The 24,269-nt window shown below is 41.6% G+C and overlaps 1 protein-coding gene and 1 long non-coding RNA gene across 4 annotated transcripts; one reads left to right on the plus strand and one right to left on the minus strand.

Annotated features, from left to right (window-relative positions):
- Window positions 1-3,355: 3,355 nt before the first annotated feature.
- Window positions 3,356-5,842, plus strand: LOC311101788 (mRNA decay activator protein ZFP36-like). Its single transcript, XM_084142977.1, has 2 exons — window positions 3,356-3,495; window positions 3,772-5,842. The coding sequence occupies exons 1-2, from the start codon at window positions 3,463-3,465 to the stop codon at window positions 4,831-4,833; spliced, it is 1,095 nt and encodes a 364-aa protein (XP_083999103.1). The 5' UTR covers window positions 3,356-3,462; the 3' UTR covers window positions 4,834-5,842.
- A 4,636-nt stretch (window positions 5,843-10,478) lies between these two features.
- On the minus strand, window positions 10,479-24,269 carry LOC311101789. Of its 3 annotated transcripts, XR_014609949.1 has the most exons (4): window positions 24,186-24,269; window positions 23,359-23,500; window positions 16,443-16,523; window positions 10,479-16,323 (listed from the first exon to the last, which is right to left on the minus strand). It is a non-coding gene; the product is annotated as an uncharacterized lncRNA (long non-coding RNA). The 3 variants fall into 3 exon arrangements; XR_014609950.1 differs by having other exon boundaries at window positions 10,479-16,523; XR_014609951.1 differs by lacking the exon at window positions 24,186-24,269 and adding an exon at window positions 23,604-23,808 and having other exon boundaries at window positions 10,479-16,523.

Here is a 24,269-nt window from a genome sequence, read left to right on the forward strand (position 1 = left end):
TTTGTGTGTAGGCCAGTGACACAAAATGTGGAAAAAGTCAAGGGGTGTGAATAATTTCTGAAGGCACTGTAAATACTGACTACTGTACAAGAAAAACATATTTGGATTTAGGTGTTGAGTCTATTGACAGTGCTGAGCACAGATGTGTCTGGACACAACCCTTCACTTATGTCTTGAGCAGCATTGAGAGGAGTTATAATAGGAGGAGCTCACTACAAGCTGACAATATTGTCAACAATAAGACAACTACAGCACAAAAACGGAGAGCTTAGCTACGTGTGTCCCTGTGCACATGAGACATTTAATGACTGGGCCATTTGAGTCACTCCCAGGTCACATAGCAGATGTGGTATCGGTAAATGATTGTGTGGGTTAATGATTGGTGGAAAATGGGACAAAGGACATGGCATACGTGATTTGCAGTGGCAATCCACAACGCACAAAATATGTGATTTCTGTATGCATTACATGGAGTTACATTTACAGTTTTGCTTTTACTAATCTATTTGCACACGTTGTCGGGCTGCTAATACAAGCTGTAAAGGTGCTTTATAAAATTGATACATTTCAATTCAGTCAGATTTTCTTTTTGCATACGTTTTTGTGATAATTTCCCTAATTCATACCTTAGCCACCCCACCCCATGTACATATGTCACCATGAGTGTTCATACGGGGGGATCCTGCCTAAACATGCCTATTGGGATATCTGTAGTGTATAAACTGTACCTTTGCAAAGACAGGAAAGCCCCAATGGAAAGCTTGGCGTATTGCACATCGTTGCTTACCATAGAATGTCCCTTAGGGCTTAGCTAGTATGTATATTTGTGTGAGCACGTGTATGAGCAAGTATGCCGCGCCACTTCCAACTCACTAGGAGCAAGTTTCCATACTCCCGGGACCAGGGCTGGAAAATAAACTTGGAGAAAGGTGCACACCCCATCCACAGAAACGAAACAAGTGGATTGGGAAACAAAATAGAAAAAAAAGGGAAAGAGACCAAGGAGTGAAATATATTCCATTTCTCATTAACCATTTTTAAATATCATTTCCAAACAAATTTGACAAGGTAGTGGAAGCTTGGGGTTATTTTTAACTGGACATGAGTAGGCATGCCTGCCCTACCTGTTTCTGTGGCCAGGAGTTATGCTTCCTGCAACTGATGAAACCTGAGCTTTACAGGGCCCCATTTGGACGCGTCACACTGCTGTTGGGATAATGGCATAATGTAAGGGAAATGTACACTGTGACCAATATGGTGGGGAACTGACGTAATATTTATTGGGAGGAAGATACATAGAGTGTTTCTGCCTCCAGTTCCACATCCACCCCTTGGCTATATAGGCAATGAAGAGTTGGCTTACAGGGATACGTATACAGCAGTTACTACACATCTTGTAAGGCCAGTCTCTGCACCTGTTTCCCCTCACATTGTCTCCATAATACAACCTTAAAACTGAGTTAAATATAGGCTTTAAAGTTTAGGACACATGTAGATAATACAAAAACACTAAGGATCCAGCAACAGCAGTGCTGAAGTCAATGTATTAGCATTTTGAGGGAGTGATAGGGTTCAAGTAAAATGAGCAGTTTCTTCAAACACTGAAATAGCTTAAATAGTGTCCTTTCTTCCATTAGGTAGTTTTGCAATCAAATGACTCATTTGAAAGAGCTCGAAGCACATCCAAGTGTAAGCATTTCAAAGTAAATCTATGACTTTCTATTGCACTTCCTTGTCAGACTTATGAACTGTGTGACAACAAATCCACATGACAAATAGAGATACAGTCACCTCTAAGAACTGTAGATCAACTCAACATGGGCCAGTTGATCCATGGGACGCTGTCACTGGATATATTTTGACTGGATATATTTTTAAACCCTCTCAACTTCTTCAACTTGACACTATTTACATGAGCAAGTGTAGCACAACTAATGTACAAAATACTCTCAGAATGTAGTCTACTAATCAAGACAGAGTAGGTTATTCCACACTTTGAAATCTGGCCATTCTTGCACCTACTTTATTGGTGTTGGAAGGTGGTTAGCCGCTGAGTTAATGCCTTATGACTTAAGTATTTAGCCACACAAATTCAGATGCATTTCTCACACGTGTGAACGGTGCTATGTCAGGCAAGGGATAAAGCCATGGTTTCATTGTTGGTTAAATAGCAGAAACAGAAACATATTGTCATTATCCAAGAGTTTCCTGCTATCGAGGGACTAGTAATCACATTGTCTGTTTACCATTGGGCTACCAGAAACACACAAAAAAGATTTACATAACCTAATTTAGCCTCGTCATGGCACCACACATGACTTAGCCTACATGATATCACAAATAGAAACTAAACCATATCCTGATAAACCTTGTTTGAGGTCTAGACTGATTATGGGATAATGTTGTTTGTTACAGTAAGATCATACTAAAGTCATTACCTACATGACTTCATATCACCTGTTTTTACATTGTCATGAAAATGGACATACAAATACATTTCAGGCCACCTTGTTAGACCTATAGGCTACATGACCATTTACATTTACATTTTAGTCATTTTAGCAGACGCTCTTATCCAGAGCGACTTACATTATTTTTATTTTTTAATACTGGCCCCCCATGGGAATCGAACCCACAACCCTGAGCTACATCCCTGCCCGCCATTCCCTCTCCTACCCTGGACGACGCTGGGCCAATTGTGCGCCGCCCCATGACCACCATCCAGTCTCCAACTAAATGTAGCCTACATAAAATGTACCATGTCTGTTTTGTGCCAAAATGTGAGTGTAATTGTCTAAAGATGTGATTGAAAACATAGAGTTTAAATAATGCACATGGGCATATTTACTTCTATAGCCTAAGGGTATATAAATAAATATCTTTCCCCCCTTTGAGGGCTAGCCTATAACTGTTCGAAAATGAAAGTAAAGACTGGAAATTATATTAAAAGACAGCTGTTCTAGAATAAAAACAAAAACAGAGAGTGGGTCTCAAGCATAGAAACCAATGCGGGAAAGGTCTGAGGTGATTCTGATAACAGCCTTGGGGAAAATGTGTCCAGCAAGGAAGTAGTTAATCATAGCTCACTACCCCAAAACTAGTCATCATCGTCAACAGGCAAATAATGAACAAGTGTATCAATATTTGTGGGCGTATTATTTTGAGGACATACGTAGCCTAGTCTATATGATGCGTTTATGTTTGAATGTTGGTGAAACTCAAACATTTCACAATTGTCAAAAGAATACAAAAACAGGGCTTTACGACAACCCTGGTTGGCTGACTGTATGAAACTTTACGGGCGTGGTGTCCGGGAAGAAAGCACAGGAAACCCCGCCTGCTCTAAATAAACTATATAAAAAGGCTAGCCGTACAGTAACAGCGCAGCGCAATCGCCCATGTCTTGCAGCTGAAAGTGACAGGCAAACTAAAACTTTTCAAAGGACAAGAATACATAGAAGCATGTCGGATATGATCGACGATATTATCACGAGGGTAAGTTTTATTCACTGTGTTTATTTATATTTTTGTTCAGATCAGTAACATAAACTATGGTTATGCTTTTGGTGCGTAAGAAATCCTCAACTAAACTATTTTATAAGTTGTTGGCTACTTTTAACTTTGATTACATGTTGAAATATTCACAAAACATATTTAACATAATTAAAAGCTTACTGGGTAGCAGGGCATAGGCTACAATTCTGCATCTTGAGTAGGCTATAGGATGGTTATAACGTGATCATTTATTGACTGTCATATTTCTCTCCACAGAATCTGATCAATATGGGTTTAAATGAACCATTCACCCAGCAACAAATTCAACCGATGGTACCTCGCATCAACCGTTCAACTTCGTTCTTCTCACCAAAGAGCCATAGTCTAAGCTCTGAGCAACTGAACGATGATACCCCCTGGCCACTTGACATTTGGAGTAAGATGGCTCCAAGTAAACAACAGGTTTCCATCAGACCTGACCGCTCCATGAGTCTGACCGAATCCAATATCCTCTCCTTCGGTAAAATGAAGACCCTGGATGAAGTGCCTCCACCTCCTGGATTTCCTCCACTGAACAACCAGACACCTCTCCCTTCCAACCGTTACAAGACCGAACTGTGCCGTAGCTTCCAGGAGAATGGCAGCTGTAAATATGGGAGCAAGTGTCAGTTTGCCCATGGCGAGCCTGAGCTGCGTGGTTTGTACAGGCACCCAAAATACAAAACGGAGGCCTGTCGCACATTTTACAACTTTGGCTACTGTCCATATGGAGCCCGCTGTCACTTCATCCACGAAGAGAAACTCACCCCCTTGACCCAAAAGTTCCACAAGCAAGCACTTGCTGATCAGAGACCACGTCAGCTCCGTCAGAGCGTCAGTTTCGCAGGTTTCCTGGGATCACGCAGCTCTCCTCCCCCTGCGCTCCACGACCCCCTTGGCTTCACCCGTGCGCCCTCGGTGTCACCACCCCCAGCGGACATTCTCTCCCCAGTGTTCAATGACACCCAACGTGACACATTTCAGTTTAGTCAGAGCCGACCCAGTGTTGGTGACATCCACAACATCCCTATGATAGTTGAGCCACAGAAGCCCTCACGCTGCGTTTGTGGCCACGGAAATAACTTCCCAGACAATCTGAACAAATCTTACGCTATGGAGGACCGCAACAACGTCTACATCACCCAGCCAAACCTCCATCGCTTCTCTTCTGAAGATTCCCTCTCAGATCGGGATAGTTACACCAGCACAGGCAGCACCAGCGGTTCAGAGTCCCCCACATTTGATGGGGCTGGTAACAAGCGCCTCACCGTCTTTGCGCGGCTGTCACTCTCTGACTAGGAAACCCAAATCACACAGAGACAATCCAAATCACGAACCTTGATCAATTGTGAAGGTTCTGCTTACACAAATCAGAAATCCTATCAATATGATGCGCATCAACACTTTGTACTGTTGTTTATTTATATTAGTAAATTACTTGCTTAGTGAAATGTATTTGGTACTCAAACTGCTATCAAAATCTGTATATTTTTTATACTTATGTATATTTTCATTTAACTTTTCATCTTGTCTTCCATTAATTGCTTTCTTTAAAAATGACCTTGATGGTTATGACAGTAACAGACGTTTTAAGTACCTTTACCTGTACCAATCAATATGAGAAGGGCCTAGTAGCCCTATTTAGCTGGATTACTTTGATTAGTCCTTTAAATATATGGTAATATGAAACAAGACTCCCCTCCATTTAGTAAGCTGCCAGAACTATTTGTCAGGTATGTTTATACTGTTGGTATTCATGTGTATACCAAGAACTGTTGAAAATATTCAAACCATCAATGTGACTTGAAAAATGACAAGACATTCTCTCACTGTGATATGCACTTTAAAATAGGTATTGGGAGACTAGTCTCTCTATGTAGCATTTAACCAAAGCTTTATACTTTTGCCAAATTCTTTGTGAAAGAGCAGTTTTTCATATTATTTTTGGACGTCCATCATATTTTAACACATCTGTGACAAAAGTGAGAAGGTACCAGTACACCCTCTGTGTATGCCACACTTACTCAACTGTAGTAAGTGACTTCTATTTCATCAGGGACTGTAACATCACAGTATTTCCATAGACTATAGGTAGACTTATTTGCATTTGTTTGCCTTTTGTAATTGTATAGACTTAAGTAATATATTTATTATTATATTTATTGTGGTAATACCAATGTATTTTGTACTTATTTATCAAGAACATGTCAGGGTCTGTAAAAACAATGTGTGAATTATTGAGAAGAAAATTATGAAATTATTTTTGATCACCTAAACAAGATAAATCAATAAATGACAAAGAAAGTAATTTCTTGCATTTAATGGTATTTTTGTCAGTTTTACAGCTTGTCTCAAGTTTGATTCAATAAGGCAAACATTTCTTACTACTTGATGGCAACACAAACAGAAGCTATACAGTAGGAGGGCAGAATACATGGTTTATGCAACGACACATACAGCAAATACCTTATCATATTATCAAACTGTATTTTGTGCTTAAATAATACAAAAACAGAAACAGAAGACGCCCTCGATTCCTCAGTGTAAGCTGTGAGCAACCAGTCTATGGCTGTTATGTCAACACACATGGGTGATAGGTCCAGTTTTTGGCCAAAATACTGTGTCAATCACTGAAGGCATTTGACCCAAAACAACAACTTACTCCTTATCCTGCATGCATAGAGCTCCGTTTCATAACTAGCCATGTGGATATGCTGGAGCTGGTGTGTTGATAGGGAGCTGAGCTGTAACCTAGCTGTGTGGTCAAGTGCCTGTTCATATTTGACATTCCTCTCCTAGGACGCCCTTTCCTCAAGGGTGCTCACCCTTGTGTTTACTCACTGGCAAGGTTGCCATGGTTAACAGTCTTTCCTTCTGCTCTGTATACACTTGAGTGTGTCCCAATACTTGCCATTCTTATCCCCCAATGGGGTATCCATTTTTATGATGTCAGATATGACTGGATTGGATCAGAAAGGCGTTCATTTAAGGATAGTTGACAAGATTTTATTGAGTAGTTTTTAATATCGGCACAGGATGAACATAAAGAGCAATACAAGCACTTCCTTATACCTGGTATTTGAAATGTGAGGTTTATAGTGTTAAATCAACCTCCCTGTGTCAATAGCCTACTCTTCCTCAACCCAGTAAGGTCTTCAAAAGTCTATACACTGCACATTTTTGATGGGATCATCAGAAATTCCTTCTCTAAGAATAAGGAAGGGGTCAAAAAGGAACCCAGAACACATACATGCTACTAGGGTTACAAAGTGAGGGTATATTACTGGAAACTTTAGATGTTTACCAGTAAACTACTAGAATTTTGGTATCTTTCAAGGATTTTATGTAATCTATCAAAATACATCTAGTGGCCATTTTGGGTACTTCCGATTATCATAGGCGTCTGTAATAATCTATGGCCCTCTATCTGTAATAATCTATGGACCTATCACCCATGTGTGTTGACATACAGTATATGAAATAGTTGAATAAAATAAAAAAACATAGAATGATAAAGCTGGAAAACATTATGCTACATATAAACTATCAATTTATTGAATACCATTGGTGATTAATATGAGAGTTTCAGCATGAAATATCCTTTTTTTTTTTTTTTTTTTTTACAAACATATTTACATTTACATCATTTAGCAGACGCAATTTATTTTACTATGTCAATATGTAGTTGTTGTCAATGCTTTGCCGTCAAACTGGTGGCAGTTGTGAAGAGTTGCAGAGTTAATTGAAAATAAAGCCATTGATATTTAGATGCTTTTTTCATTAATTAGGCTATTTTCCCTTGAACAATATGGTCTATCTACTAGAAACTCATTGACAATATGGTCACACAGATATAATAAATAAATACTACGTATGAATAACCAAAGTTACGATAGATTGCCATACATTTTCTGTTAATTACAAAAATTACTGAATATTACAGTAACTTTGATATATTCCCAGTAGCTTTGTAACCCTATTTGCTACTAAGCTCATATTCTTTTCAGTTTGCCATTTACTCTAAATCAGAGCTTTCTGGGAATAGCCTACTAGTACAAATCAGGCTAAACCAATGGATTGGATATGCTATTTTCTCACTGTCAACGCAATCAGCAGTGAAGAGACGGTGCTAAAGGCTAATGCCACCAGATAAACCTGTCCTGAGATCAGTTATCTGTGCATGTACGTATATAGATCTAATCCATCTGTAGGGAAAACACAACCTTTGAACAGGTCACCAATACTGACAGATCAATAGTTGCAAAAGTTTTTGTCTATGTAGACCTACATTGCCCACATACTATAAAGTGGGAGCACAAGCTATTGTTATTTGTTAAGATAGTGTTATCTTGCGTGGTGCTGCTAGTGTGGTTTTCTCTTCTAGCTGAAGGAAAGAGACCACCCACTCAATGGTTGATGCATGAGATAGAGATAGACAGCATTGTTGAAACCACGGTACACCTAATTGTGACAGCTACAAGTGAGGTAAATGATATGACACATTTGCACCATCTATTTATTTGTTGCCTTGCCCTCTTCCTCTTTGGGCAAAGATGGGGTAGTAGAGGTGTCAGTCGACAAGGAGGAAGTTAAAGTTTGATCTGAAGAACAGAATGTTTTTTGTCAATACAGATGACCTTGCCATTATATTATCTCTGTATTTTACCCAATACCTTAGACCAGAGGACCCTCACAGCACCCCTAGGAAGACCATGCAGTTACACAAAAACTCCTACCATAGGGGAACTGTGATTGCAGGCCATGCGTTACATCAATAAAGAGTTAAATTCACAGTCCATTTAGTTTATCTTGTCCTTTAAGTCAGTACAGACACCGGATGTGTTGCCATAACAACAGAGGCGTCCAGTAAAAGCAAATAACCAACACAGAGCACAAATGAGAAGTGTGTTTTCTCTTGGTTTGGCCTAGCCTCACACTGCAGACATAGACAGCTAGTGGACCATCCATTTCGGTTTGGACCGCAACATTGTAATGCCACATATAGTGTGTTCCTTTAGTCTATTTTTGCCTTTTATAATGGTTAGTGAAATCCCTATCTTTAGTTGGCCTTTTGAAAGATCGTTACTGTGAGTATCATGCTAGTTTATATACTATGTGTAGATTCGTGCCAAGGAGGATATATTTACAGTCTATGACAAACTCCATTTACAATTGTGCACCTTGTGTAATGGACCTAGCTGTATATAAAATGGTCACATGGTGAGTCACAAATTAATCCCAAGTATTACGCTCTACTTTGATCTGATTCTAAGACTCAACAGTGATACCCTACAACTGATTTAAATCCAGTATCACAGGTAATGTTATAGAGAGCAATAGTAATGGCGTATTTTTGTAGGCACTAACTCCGCCATGACTCGTTGGCCAAAGCCTATGGGGAAATTAATGTATTTTTTGGAGGGTTTTTGGATAAAACACCAAAAATAAGATGTATAGTAAACACATGTTTAGGAGAACTTATACGTTTTGTTCTATGAGATAATCTTCATCAGCTAATGTCACTTTTTGTGAATTTTGAAGCATTTATGTAATCAAACAAGCACATAAAGGCTTCATAATTTATAAATGTCATGTTAACTGACTGATGTTATCTCATAGAACAAAACATACAAGATCTCTTAAACCTGTGTTAACCTTAGACCTTATTTTCGGTGTTTATCCCAAAACCCCATTCTTTCCCCATTCATTTCCCCCATATGAATGGCCGAACGAACCAGAGGTAACTCATTTCTATTTTTTAGGACTACAAGCTGGCGAGCTCTATGGCTGTCTATTGTGGACTGACAGTATGATAATTTATTAGCATGACAAACTGATCCTAATCCCTATTCCTTCTTGCATTGCCTTTAGAGACATCTAGGGGTCTGCAATAACTCACTTGGGGGCACTGGCCTTGTGGCCAAACCCAAAATAATAACTGTTCTTACAGGACCTCATAATGGGGACAGAGGAAGGACATGATGGGATCCGAAAAGTAATATTTTATGTATAAGGTTCGCTCAGCCTCTTGGCAGAGTGCGGTGTACCTGTGCCCTGGCAAGGTTGTCTTAGTGCAAACAAGCGTATCCATAATCAGAGGCCAAACCACTCCCAACATCAATGTTTACCACTAGTAAGAGATAAAATATAAACAAAATCCATTACTCCATGAGCTTCATTGTGGACCGTCAAGACCCCCACTCTCTATCAAAGTTTGCTGAGAGGTGATTGCTTGAGCAGCAGTTCAAAGATAGAAGTGGTCTACTTGCACAAGTTACTGAGGCAGCACAAGATGAATTGCAAAAGCCTCTTGAAACAGGCATGTTCAGTGTCATGGAAACAAGTCTGGTTTCTATTCTGCAGGTGCAAGTCAGTGTCAAATCCTATCAAGACTCCTCCGGCCAAGAACAACACAGAGGGAGAATTCCTACATATCTAATGTGGAGCATGTGTGCACAGCAATATGAGTGATGGAGAAGTTATTGCAACAGTCACATTTAAGCACTGCTAGAGTTTTGTATTTTCAGTCAGGCACATTCAAAGTTGAACGGTGCACTCCCTGTGCTATTATAATCATTCAGGGCTGGCTATAAAACTTAACTCAAATGTATATTACTGTATATGAACGTGTACATTGGCAGGTGTGTGTATAGGCAGTTGGCACATCTTTGAGCTGAGCGTTTAAGCTAAACAAATAACCGAACAATGAGGCAAATCGACTAAAGAATCAGAGTTAGAAAATAGGCTTTAAATGTGTTTGGCTTTATTAATAAAGTTAATCTGAGGGAGGCTGCATTGAAGACTTTGGACTTTGTGGTGTGTTGACTTTATTCATTGGGTGTTATGTGGGAAGTCAGGCCATCAGATACAGGCTTTTATAAGGGACAGATCGAAATGGGGGGAGGGGGGGGGGGGGGGGGGGGGGGGGGTTGGGGCTGGTCCAACTCAAGGTGTTATTTAAAAATAATGCACCCCCCTCCCCAACTTTACAGATATTTTCACATGACCCTCCTCTTGTACTGTAAAATAAATGTAACACCCTCCCCCCTCATAGAAATAACACTAAATAATCTTTACGACCTAAAATAACAAAAGGCACCTAAAGACTCTCAGACCGTGAGAAACAAGATTCTCTGGTCTGATGTAACCAAGATTGAACTCTTTGGCCTGAATCCAGGCTCTGTCGCAGCCGGCCGCGACCGGGAGACTCATGGGCGGCGCACAATTGGCCCAGCGTCGACCAGGGTAGGGGAGGGAATGGCCGGCAGGGATGTAGCTCAGTTGATAGAGCATGGCGTTTGCAACGCCAGGGTTGTGGGTTCAATTCCCACGGGGGGCCAGAATAAAAAAATATGTATTCACTAACTGTAAGTCGCTCTGGATAAGAGCGTCTGCTAAATGACTAAAATGTAAATGTAAATGTAAGTGTCACATCCGGAGGAAACCTAGGCACCATCCCTTCTTTGTCATTATGGGGTATTGTGTGTAGATTTATGAGGAGGAAAAAACAATTTAATACATTTTAGAATAAGGCTGTAACGTAACAAAATGTAGAAAAAGTCAAGGGGTCTGAATACTTTCCGAAGGCACTGTAAATGCAACAAAATGTTCAACCAACAGGTTTCTGTGCCAATGCACCACACAACCAATAAACAAAGCATACCAACTTCAGACACTTCAATATCATGGTTTGCATTTTCAACACCACAATATATAGACTATGTCAATCTCGACAAACATAAAATACATGTAAATCCCTCCCTACCTTGAAGGCTTTTTGGTGTTTTGTAACAGATGTCTCATTCCATTCATCAATTGGCAGCTGCACAGTTTGAATTGATTGATTGATAGATTTTATTTGTCAGTAAAAAAAAAACACTTATATACATAAAGATTTTTTAAAGTGACCTAGATTGCAAATTAAATAAATAAATGCATACATACATATACATATACATATACATTTACATAGATACAGACACATTACAGAGACAGACACAAAAAATGCTCTACCTCGAGATGAGTATGAGGGGGGAGTTTAAGTACAATTCTTACAAGCTTGTTTGGCTGTTAGCTTTGTCTTTAGATGTTTGGGGCTGCTGGAACCATGACGTGGAAGCATAATCAAAGAACACTGGTGTCACACCCTGGCTCTGGGACTCTATATGTTGAGCCAGGGTGTGTTCATTCGATGCGTTCTGTTTCTTTGTTTGGGTGTTCTAGGTTGTCTGTGTCTATGTTTGCCTGTGTGACTCCCAATCAGAGGCAACGAGTGTCAGCTGTCGGCTGGTTGTCTCTGATTGGGAGCCATATTTAAACTGTATGTTTTCCCTTGGGTGTTGTGGGTTTTTGTTCCGTGTCGGTATTGTTAACCGTGGACTTCACGAGTCGTGTTTTGTTAGTACTTTAATTAAATAAAGTCATGTTTGTTTCACACGCTGCGCCTTGGTCTACTCACTCTTACGACGATCGTGACAGAAAAACCCACCATACAACGACCAAGCAGCGTGTCCAGGAACACACGCAGGAGGTGACGCTGGTGGATGTCCTCCTCGGTTGGGGGCAGATTACCGAGGAGGAGGCCGTCCGGTACCGGAGGGCTATGAAGGGGGAGACCCAGGCAGGAGAGGAGCAGCGGCGTCAGCAGTGCCATCGTCGGACGGACGAGAGGCACCCCCAATAATTTTTTAGGGGGGGGCACACGGCGTGGGCGACTGGGCAGCAGGAGGCTGCCACAGGGCGAAATAGGAGACGAGGAGAGAAGGCCACCGGGTTACGGGAGCCATTGGCGAGAGGAGGGAAGGAAGTCGTAGAGGCACGGCGAGAGGTACTGAGGTGTATTGCCAGTCCGGTCCGGCCCGTTCCTGATCCCCGTTTAAAGCCAGTGGTGTGTGTTCCCAGTACGGTCCGGCCTGTCCCTGCTCCACGCACCAAGCCTACGGTGTGCGTCGACAGCCCAGCCCGGCCTGTCCCTGCTCCACGCACCAAACCTACGGTGTGCGTCGCCAGCCCTGCCCGGCCTGTTCCTGCTTCACGCACCAAACCTACGGTGTGCGTCGACAGCCCAGCCCGGCCTGTTCCTGCTCCACGCACCAAGCCTACGGTGTGCGTCGACAGCCCAGCCCGGCCTGTCCCTGCTCCACGCACCAAGCCTACGGTGTGCGTCGCCAGCCCTGTCCGGCCTGTCCCTGCTCCACGCACCAAGCCTACGGTGTGCGTCGTCAGCCCAGCCCGGCCTGTTCCTGCTCCACGCACCAAGCCTATGGTGTGCGTCGCCAGCCCTGTCCGGCCTGTCCCTGCTCCACGCACCAAGCCTACGGTGTGCGTCGCCAGCCCTGTCCGGCCTGTCCCTGTTCCACGCACCAAGCCTACGGTGTGCGTCGTCAGCCCAGCCCGGCCTGTCCCTGCTCCACGCACCAAGCCTACGGTGTGCGTCGCCAGCCCTGTCCGGCCTGTCCCTGCTCCACGCACCAAGCCTACGGTGTGCGTCGTCAGCCCAGCCCGGCCTGTCCCTGCTCCACGCACCAAGCCTACGGGGTGCGTCGCCAGCCCGGCCCGGCCTGTCCCTGCTCCACGCACCAAGTCTACGGTGCGCGTCGCCAGCCCGGTCCGGCCTGTTCCTGCCACTCGCACCAAGTCTACGGTGCGCGTCGCCAGCCCGGCCCGGCTCGTTCCTGCCACTCGCACCAAGCCAGGGGTGCGAGTCGTCAGTCCGGCACAACCCGTGCCTGGGTCATCGGTGCCAGATCAGGTACCGCTTTATTGCTCCCCAACGGAGCTGAAGCTAGCCGCTCCTGCTACGTCCAGGTCAGCTCCAGCCAGCGGAGCTAGACTGGACCAGGGGCGCTATGGGGGGTTCATTGGAGGGTGGTGGTCAAGACCGGAGGCCGAGGAGGTATGCCCGCCCAGCCCTCCCCTGTTTTGCTTTAGTTGAGGCGCGGTCGCAGTCCGCGCCTTTAGGGGGGGGTACTGTCACACCCTGGCTCTGGGACTCTATATGTTGAGCCAGGGTGTGTTCATTCGATGCGTTCTGTTTCTTTGTTTGGGTGTTCTAGGTTGTCTGTGTCTATGTTTGCCTGTGTGACTCCCAATCAGAGGCAACGAGAGTCAGCTGTCGGCTGGTTGTCTCTGATTGGGAGCCATATTTAAACTGTATGTTTTCCCTTGGGTGTTGTGGGTTTTTGTTCCGTGTCGGTATTGTTAACCGTGGACTTCACGAGTCGTGTTTTGTTAGTACTTTAATTAAATAAAGTCATGTTTGTTTCACACGCTGCGCCTTGGTCTACTCACTCTTACGACGATCGTGACAACTGGACTAGTGCACAGCCTTTAGGGTGTCTATAGCTAGGTTCTCATCCAACTGGCGACAGATTTTCATGCAAATATTCTAAAGTCTTTATAAAAACAATATGTCATTTCAGAGTTTCCTTTAGGAAAATTGAGCCAGACAACATGACAGGGATGATTTTAATTTACCCTATGCATTCCGATCCGACCTGGCGCAGCAATCAAATAGGGATGTTGGCCAAATGAGCCACATTTACGTGTCGTTAAAAACAGCCTAAACAAATTACAAAAACACTATTCCTTGTGTTTCGATGTGTAGCATACGGAAAACCTTTTATTGCTTTTTATGCCACTTTCCTAAAACATGAATTGTCTACCACACGGTTCATCTGTCAGAGATTTGAGCACTACATGTATCAGGGTACTGCATGCATAGGCCTATAGGCTTAGGTGTGACCACTCTATGATATTAATATTTTAATAAATACATATATAGAGAGCCTATATAAAAAGGAAGAAAAGCTTAGGCCTAACCCCAGCGAGATCAAGAGAGCTAGATATGCCGGTGGCATGCTACAACACCGACATGTATTTATTTATGACAGATGGCTTCTGCATCTGCTATACAGATATAGATGTACAGAAGGAGGCTAATTTGTTAATTTTCGATCTGAATATTTTGTATAAAGATAAGCATTATATTGTTTGATTATAGGAGTAACTCTGGTAGGCCTGAAACAGTCTTCCTCACCTCAAGTTCAACTGTTGGAGTCAGTTGGAGCGCCTGGGCACACTGCCTTCATATCATAGACCCGCAGTAGCTAAATCTTAATAATAGCCACACCATAACAAACCTTCACAAACGTTTCGAAATGTATTAGGGTAATATCAAAAGTAAGTCAAGCCATTGTTTATTAGGGAAATGCAAGCAGAAGAGCGAAAGTAAACCAGGGAAAAAACGCACTACCCTCCCCTGTGACCAATTTTTTTTTTAAAACACACAACCCTCCCCCCTCAGTAAATGTCTATCTGTCCCTAACAATATAATGCTGGGGCATGTCATTTTCTGTGCCAAGGGTGGAAGGGAAGAAAATGTTGAATCAGAAGTAAAAGTATATGTATTTAACATTCTGTGCCTTCTGCTAAAAAACAGCAATCTTCTTCACAGTGTAATTGTAATCCGTCATGTTTTGTCAATGCAGAGCAGATTCAGTAGTAGTCCAAATGTGTCTGTAAAGGCCCATTTCTGCGCCTCATCAAACTTCATTGCCAAGTCTCAGTGTGACCTCAGTCCATTCTAAAGTAAAATTGTTCTTACATTTCCTCAAAGATAAGGAGCTTTGAGTTCACTGAGCCTGTCGAGGGAAAGTAACAGTTTTGGGAGGGGGAATTTTTATTCCCTCTCCTAACGCCCGGCATGTGCAAACTTCTCTATTTCTCCCTGTGTGTGCGTCACAGCCCTCTCCAGGCCACTGGGACGCAGTGCTCTTGTAAGGAATGCACCAGAGAGAGAGAATGTGGCTATAAAAGGAGAGCACTTCCACTCATGGGCGTTGACGTCAGTGGACAACTATTTCCCTCTACTCTATTCACTTTTGTACAAGCAAAACTAAAGCAGCTCATTCTCTGCCTTGCAGCTGCATTCAATGCGATGACTCTAAACCAGTTTAGAAGTTTGCCATTTTTGTCCAGCATGCCTTTCAATAAAAACTACTTTAGCTTTCTAGGGTGGAAATAAATAGTGCTCTTTGGAGGATGCCCTTGGTCACCTGAAATCAAGTGATGGGCAACCCATCTTGTAAATGAAAAGATATATCTTACAGGAGTACAAATATATTTTAATAATTCACCACTGTGACATACCATCTCCCAAGCTATTTTTCCTTGTCTTACACTTTTACTATTGAGCATGTAAAAGGAAGTGAAACAAGGGTATAAATGGACACAAAAAAGGGAAACAGACACCAACACCAAAGCAATACTCACATAGTGAGGCCATCTCCTTTTGAACCCTGCCATTGGCTGATGATCTGTACACGGCATACTTTGCGTCACTCTCTTCTGCAAAAGAAATACCCTGTCAGCCTGTTTCACATCTTCTTGTTTTATAAAAAAGACATTTCACAACCCACCTGCAGAAGTTCAGACCAAAGTTCCCATTTCATGTTCCTTTGTGAAACCCTAGCCCTGGGTGGTCATTACGAGGTGCATATAGAAAGGCAAACACAATAAAATCACATTTCTGGCTCCATTTTCAACTTGACCTCAGATATCTTACACCAGGAACTCTTTAAGTATTGTCACAGAGTTCTTTCCACTCACAGAATACACAACCACTGAAATAACATGTACACAATGGTGTTCTGACGGAATTTGATTCCACACAGTTGAGAAATGCCTTGGCAAAGCCATGCATATTTGCAGGTGTTGGTTGCACATAACAACAGCAAATAGGCTTACCCTATAATGGAGTATGGGAATCCTGTGGGTGGGAATGGAACTCTGATGAAGCATGACAATCAGATGGGATAGACTCATTAGTAATGTGTTTCTGAAGCTTTCATTACAGTTTTATGAAGTTGCTATTGTCATGTGAATGTGCCTAAAATGAATTGCAATACATTTAGGTATATCTGCATTTGAACGAAACTGGCAACCACTCCTTCTTGTTCATGGCGATTCCCCCCCAAAAAACATATAGCCTAGAAAAAAAAGAAGAAAAAAAGAGCATTACATTGAGATCCCAAAGCACAGTCATGCATTTTCTTTATGAGTCTAGCTGAGAATTCAGTAATTTTGCACACAAGAGGGAAACTGTCTTAGCATAGCACAGATGGTCATACTTCAAATAGGTAATTACTATTCTGTGGTTTTTTAGGTCTAAAATAAGCACTGGCGAGTGTTTGGAAATACAGCACAAGACATTGCAAATACATAGTAGCGGACAATTCCCCTTTGTGGACAGGGTGTCCACGCTGGGTATTTGAACAGGTGTGTGAAATCTGTTAAGGAGGTATGTATAGTGCGCTTTGAATGGTATATTACTGACAGACCTCCCCAGGCATACTGTGGTAACTCGACTGCCGAGGCCAGCAAAATGATTCCCACTCTCAGTGAAAATAATCCATCATGGAAAAATGAAGCTAGGACAAAATGGTGGAAGAACAATGGAAACAAACGCCACAACGATTCAAAACTCAACGTAAGACATCTGTTTCCAGTAAACATTCTCTCCATCCACCATTTCTTAACATCTCTCTGGACTTGAAGAATATATCAAATGACATTTCTCTGGTTGATTAAACAGCTTGTCAAGGACCCCGTGAAACATTGTTACTGTTCTGTGGAAGAATAACTGCCCTTATGTGTTTTGAAAGTGGCTGAGACTAAATTGCCATCTTCAAGGCCTCATTATTTGGCTAGTCTCAGAATAGCAGAGGCCACTTCAAAAGGTGAGACCAAACTCCCACCAACTCTTATACTCCTGGGGAATGGGACACCTGTGCGCTCAGAATGTAACCCCCCACTTTTCTGCCTCAATTGGGCTTTATGATAGAGTATACTGAAAGGCCTATTAGGACCATTCATAGTCTCTGAAATACTTTGTACTCTAAAGTTCTACCGATTGGTAGAGCTGCCGATCAGACTGGACTATGGTCCAAAAAATGCAGCACTCAGAGCTAGTGTGTGTTTGTTGACAACCTCATACTTCTTTTTTTTTTTGGGGGGGGGGGGGTAGATCAGCTTAATATTGCAGATAGATTGTAACTTCCATCAATGTAATTGTCTGCATCACTTCCAATCCCCTCAGACTTGATTAACCTACTCTGGTGAATTATCAACAAACATTGATGACAACAGAGGCAGACTGCTGGGAGTTAGTGACGACCATAAAAGGGGAACTGACACTCATGCTGACGTGCTGTTTATGAATTGCTCAATAAGCAGTGGTTTTTGTCGTAAATGATGAACTAGGATATCTGTGGTGGTATAGCTTATTCATATCATAATGTAGTAATCAGGTATGGGCTTTTTACTTACCACATATAAATGGTGCTGGCCTATGAGCAAAGATGGCTAATCCTTGTGTATCATACGAAGTTACTTGAACATTGATTTGAAAACATTTGTGGGAAGAGAGACTCAGATTATTGCTGCCTGATATTGATTATTTTTTGGATGATATTAGTTTTACTCAAGGGCAGTTTAGGGAGAAAAAACGTCAAACTTCACATGAAGCCGACAACAGGAACTGAGCTGTCTTTTTAACTAGTAATATAGTATAATTGCTTCAGCTACGCCATTAAGCTTTATTTGTCTGCAATTACGATAGTTATGACATGTTCTAGAAAATAGTTATTTTTATAATGTTATTATAAAACATTTTTACAGTAAGTGCTTTTTGGCCCTGAGCATCTCAGTTCAAGGCATTACATCTTGGGAAATAGTTTCAGGCAATAATTGGTTTTTATTGCCTGTCATCCAGACAAAAGCTGTGTGTGCAAAGAAACGGTTTCAATGTTGCATAAAAATAACAGAAAGACAACCGTAACACATTTTGGAATGCTCATTGCCCTGCAGCCATTCACTCAGACAGATAAAATCTTCCACATTAGCCTTAGGAAAGTGAAACAGGTTTACATGGAGACAGTGAGGGTTGCCAAATGTTTTATTTCCCCCTACAGCCTTGATACATTCAAGATACACTTTTAGGGTCAACATTGATTCTGGCAGTAAGCCAACCTCTCCCAGACATTACGAGTTGAAATGCCGCTACCCGTTGTGTGCTCCATAGTCACACTCCACTCATTTCTTTATTTAGACATTTGGTTACTCTGCTGATGTAGGCCCGAACTGTTCTCGCTAGAACCAAACTGAGCACAGGAGAAAACGATTGAGCTGTTTTTGTGAAATAGTTTCATTTTCTATGGTAATACTGGAGGACATGACAGGGCAACACATAAGGCAATATATATTAGAAACATCTAGTATTGCCTGGGAGAAGACTGACATGGCCAATAATGCTAGTTTGTGAAGAGAGTTGATGAAAAGATTTTTGCCCTCATCCAGTCAAGATGCCTAGGACCTTAAGAAAAGGGGACAAACTACTTATATACATACACAGAGTGTACAAAACATTAGGAACACCTTCCTAATATTGAGTTGTACCCCTCCTTTTGCCCTCATAACAGACTCAATTCGTTGGGGAATGGACTATACAAGGTATCTAAATCGTTCCACAGGGATGCTGGCCCATGTTGACTCCAATGCTTCCCACAGTTGTGTCAAGTTGGCTGGATGTCCTTTGGGTGGTGGACCATTCTTGGTACACATGTGAAACTGTTGAGTGTGAAAAAAGCAGCAGGGTTGCAGTTCTTGACACAAATCGGTGCGCCTGGCACTTACTACCATAACCCTGTTCAAAGGCACTTGCATCTTTTATCTAACCCATTCACCTTCTGAATGGCACACATACACAATCCATGTCTCAATTGTCTCAAGGCTTAAACATCTTTCTTTAACCTGTCTCCTCCCCTTCATCTACACTGATTGAAGTGGATTTAACAAGTGACATCAATAAGGGATCATAGCTTTCACCTGGATTCACCTGGTCAGTCTATGTCATGGAAAGAGCATGCTTTCCTAATGTTTTGTACACTGTTACATGCATCCTCATGTTTTTCTTCTTCTTCTTCCTATTCTAAGTCTCAGACCCATTCTGGGAATCAAGTGCAGTCTAATAGAGCTGGCAGGGGGACAGGATAGTAGTTTTGTTGGATGTGAAGCTGAATGAAGTGTTCCACAGCCCGGGGGTGACAGAGGGATAGCTGTAGGGTGCAGCAGGGGAACAAACATGCTTTGGTCTGCTGGGGAGACAAGCTCCTCCTGTGAACCAGCAGGAATAAGGAAAATAATCAGAGGAAGGAGTGAAAGAGAGGGTGGAGGATGGGCTTGCCTCAATGGATGGTTTCCCTATTTCATAATATGGTTTGTAACTCTGTAGAAATTAAAGAAAAGTCTGTGCCACGCACTTTTCGCAAATGAGTCACCTCTATACGATTTAATGTTGCAATGTCTTCTTGTAGCAACTTCCTTATTCTGACAAAAAAATATTTTAAGTGAACCCCTCAGGTGACCATACACATGGTAAGCGAGAATATATTCCTTACTAAGCTGATTACAGTAACATGATCTCAAGCTTGAGGACAAGATATTGCCCAAAACCCCTCAATCCCATCAACTGTCAATGTGACTATCAATCTCTGATTCAGATATTCATCTGATAGAGTGGTGTTCCGATGGGCACAAGGCTACTGTAGAGGCCAGATAACCTTTAGCTGTCAGTGAGAGGGGAACCTTTTGAAGGAAGTGATTACAGGAAACAGTGTAGCCCAAAAACATAATGTTCCCGACACACACACACACACACACACACACACACACACACACACACCCACAACCACACACACAGGGGTTGGAGAGTTAGGGGGATTCACCTGGAATTAATCGACTTGGGGATCTAGGTTCTCAATACAGCAATAACCAGGACAAAACCATTGTTAGTGTAGACTGTACACATCGTAAACTGTTAAAGATAATCACTGGTTGTTTTGTGTATTGTAGGTTATCATTCAAAATGTGGGACAGTCAAGTTAAGCTTCCAGTTTGTTATTCAATCCTCCTGTTGTGTACCTCTTGCACTGTGATTATGTAAAATTTATAAAATGTCTATCTTTAGCGAACACATAATTACTCACAGTTAAGTCTTGGCCTACTTGCTGGTCACACGGCAAATTTGCCATAACACGAAGATATTACTCAGTAATAATTGAATTAGCTAATGGCTCCCTTTCTCAAGAGTCACTACAGATCTTGTTAAGATGTTTGTCCCATGGGTCAGACAGTCCTATATTAGGAATGGGGAGCAAATGATCACATGTCTGAAGGCTGTTTTCTCTATGTAGATTTTCCATTGTAATTTTCCATTCTGGTTCAATAATACATGGGAATATATGGTGAATGGCAATAGTTAGTAAGGGTCTCGAGACAAAGATAGTAAATCCTCTTTCGAAAGAAATAAAGAGAAAGATGTCAACCAACATGATAGTATATCATCAATATCCATGATCACGCTCAATATTTTGTACAGTTGCCTGGATACCCAGCATTGCGTACAACCATTGAACATACAGAAATTGCATTTTAGGATTACAACACATTGCAATGCAAATACCAGACCAGTTGCGCACGCATGAGTGCTGTCACAACCTGTGATATATGTCTGTTATTTTACAGGAAGATTAGCTAAAATCATGATTTGCTGTCAGGTTTGCTCTGGCAGCAGCAGACACCGAGCTTGACTCATAGTGCCCCTCCTATTCCCACTAAACATCATGACCTAGTTCGCTACTAAGGAGTCGGATCAGCAGTAGCTCTCAGTGCTAAATGACTCTTTGACATGTTTCAGTTTATACAGTGACACACTCCTGTCCAAACAACATGTCTGCCCAGCCGAGCATTATTGTGATTGCTAGGCAGTGTTAGACTTACATCACTGGCTTACACAACCCAGGCCAGCTTCGCAATGAACTAATTTAGGTGGTTTCCCTGCGCTGGAGAAGTCTCTAAGATACCATTGTTTTGACACAATATGTCATCACATACTGTCATGAATATGAAGAGTTGCTGCCAAACGGAGATACATTTGGTATCTATTAGTTCATAAATGTATGATCATCCAAGTCATTCAGATTGCCATGTAAGGACTGTAAATCCAGGAGCCAAAGAAAGTTAAAGGTCTGTGAGAGTCTGCCATCTCTAAATAAGGGCTTCATTCTGAAATATTAAAGCCACGTGTGGTCTTTTGGTGTGTTTGTCAACACACACAAACATCTGAAAACACACTCACCATTCCACACATCCAACCTCTGCCACTTTATTTATCCAAGGTAACAAACATTACCCCATAAAGGAGTTCGGTCGATTCATAGAAATATTTGCTGCAGTACGTAAACTAGGCTGAAACATACGAAAAGAGTTTAAGCAGACATCTAATAGCTGGGCTATGTCTTCAAGGTTTCACAAATGTTCTCAGGCTTGACACACCCTACCTTTTGTTATCAATGGAGTGGGACTTGTTTTGTTTTTTAACACCCACATTTTAACCAAACAACTCACTGGGCAAAAACTGGTTGAATCAATGTTGTTTCCACATAATTTCAACCCAAAAATACATTGTGATGACGCTGAATGTATGTGGAAAACTGATTGGATTTGCAAAATGTCATCAACGTAAGGGAATAAAAAATAAATAAAAAAAAACTAACTTTTAACCTAAATCCAATGACAGTGTGAAATGTTTGGTTGATTTCACGTTGAATTCACGTTAGTTGACAACTCAACCAAATGTAAATCAAAACTGGATGTTGAACTGACGTCTGTGCCCAGTGGGAAACTACAAGAGTTTGTGCTATCAGCCACTTGCTTTACAAAATACATTGGCCACCTCTTTAGTAAACTCTAACAAATTACACAAGAGAGTAAGGTTCACAAAACTGTTTATCCTCTGTTCATTTATACAGTGTGGTACAAAATGTACCATCCTCCCTAATCTGAAATTCAACCCTTTAAAGAAGGGCATGTTGACAAAATCCTTGCATATACCCAGGTTACTGTGTACAGACATATCTTACACAACTGGGAAAAAGCAGTGTTGGGAGAGTTCTAATTGACTCGGGATAAATCTAACTGACAACAAGGTGCATTGCAAAACCCACAAATGTTTTTATAAGCATTTAGGGAACAAAATTGTGCAATTTATTATCTTGTCAGAGTGCCTGCAGCAATGGGACAAATCCATACATGCAGTAAGAGGAGTCAGAGCCACAAAAACCGAAAGAAAAGCAAGGCTTTCCCCACTGCTCCCGCTCCAACCCCACCATCACCAGAGAGATGACTTAATTTATCCCCAATTGTTTACAACAATGTGCACCCCCTTCTTCCCATGAAATTCTCAAAACTGCAAAGGTTTGCGTCACCCAGGAAACTTTACTCACTTATCTATTCAAGTGGACCATCGTAGGGTTCTGTCTCTTTCCATTTTCTCTCTGTTTCAACATGCCCGTTTTCCTAACAATATCCACCAGATCATTCAGCTGATATTTATAAATTACCAGGTCAACTGGATAACTGAGAATACTGACAAGATTTTCCTTGGAAATGATATTCCTTTGAAATTAAGTATTTGTGCTCTTTCTACTTGGTTACAGTGAAAGCACTCATTGTAACAGTATTACAGTCTTGGGAATCATTCAGCCGTATGGATTTGCTATGAAAGATTCAACATTCAATTTTGTCAGGCCTCTGGACATTACGAAGCTGGCTACCCAAACTTTGCTGCACACCTATACTTCATTGAGGAAATATTCACATTATTGTATTTTCACTGCATAGAACACCTAAAGTGATACAGTGCCTTCACAGGACTAGAAATGGTTGATGAACGAGTTTCAAACAACTGACCAAAAGCATACTTACTTAATGGTCTTTGTTCCTGTATAGAACATAAGGTTTTCACGAGAAAGCACCAATGCTGCCTATCTTTTGACTTGTTGGGGATGGTTTTCCATAACAGGCCACTGTCCTTCATCTCCTTGTCCACGGTTCTTCACCAGGTTTCCTTTGGGTTGCCAAAAACAGTGAGAAACAAAAGTTTGGATGAAAGAAGAGAGAACCCAGTTAGCCACATCATTTTACATAAACAGCAAATAATATATACATACAGAACATGATGATGTGGCCGTTGACACTCTGCTTCTTGAAAGACCAATATCGTGAAAACTTGACAGCAAAACATTTTAGGACTGCATCAAGAGTGGACTAATGAAAATAAATATGAAAATTTAGTTTTGGAGTGGAATTTGCCTTTAAAGGCCCAGTGCAGTCAAATCGAGAGATGGAGTTTTGGCTTGACATCACCAGGCAGTAAATGAGTTATTAGACCAATAACAAAGAGAGTTCCAAACCGCTCTGTCAATAACAGCTAGTTTTCCCTCCCCACGCAGACCACTCACAGACAGTCCTAGCTAAATTCTTGCTTGAGAAATTGGTCTTTGCTAAGAAGCTATTTTTGTTTATTTTTGACCACTTTAATTGAAAAACAATCACAGTAAAGTATTTAATTGTTACCCAGAAATTATTTGATATTGAGATTCAGGATTCAAAACACTGCTGGGACCCCCATCTGACTCTCTCCAAAGATGTGTAATAAATTGCATTACTGCACTGGCATACGTTTTAAATAAACATCTGTGAATTTGTCAAACTTAAATAAACAAACACTGATAACCAAATTCAACACATACCTTCGCAGTACAATTGACCACACACCAAACATTACCTCTCACAAATGGTTGCCCTCACACAAATAGTGAACTTGTACGTCAACA

The sequence above is a fragment of the Coregonus lavaretus genome (genome assembly GCF_964263955.1).
Source record: "Coregonus lavaretus genome assembly, chromosome: 26".
In the NCBI taxonomy this organism is placed as follows: domain Eukaryota; kingdom Metazoa; phylum Chordata; class Actinopteri; order Salmoniformes; family Salmonidae; genus Coregonus; species Coregonus lavaretus.

What these genes read in the sequence shown, in the direction of transcription:
- LOC311101788 (XM_084142977.1), top strand. Translation starts at nt 3,463, where the DNA reads ATGTCGGATATGATCGACGATATTATCACGAGG. An exon ending in TCGACGATATTATCACGAGG is followed by an intron (nt 3,496 to 3,771) that starts GTAAGTTTTATT and finishes TTCTCTCCACAG; the next exon opens with AATCTGATCAATATGGGTTT.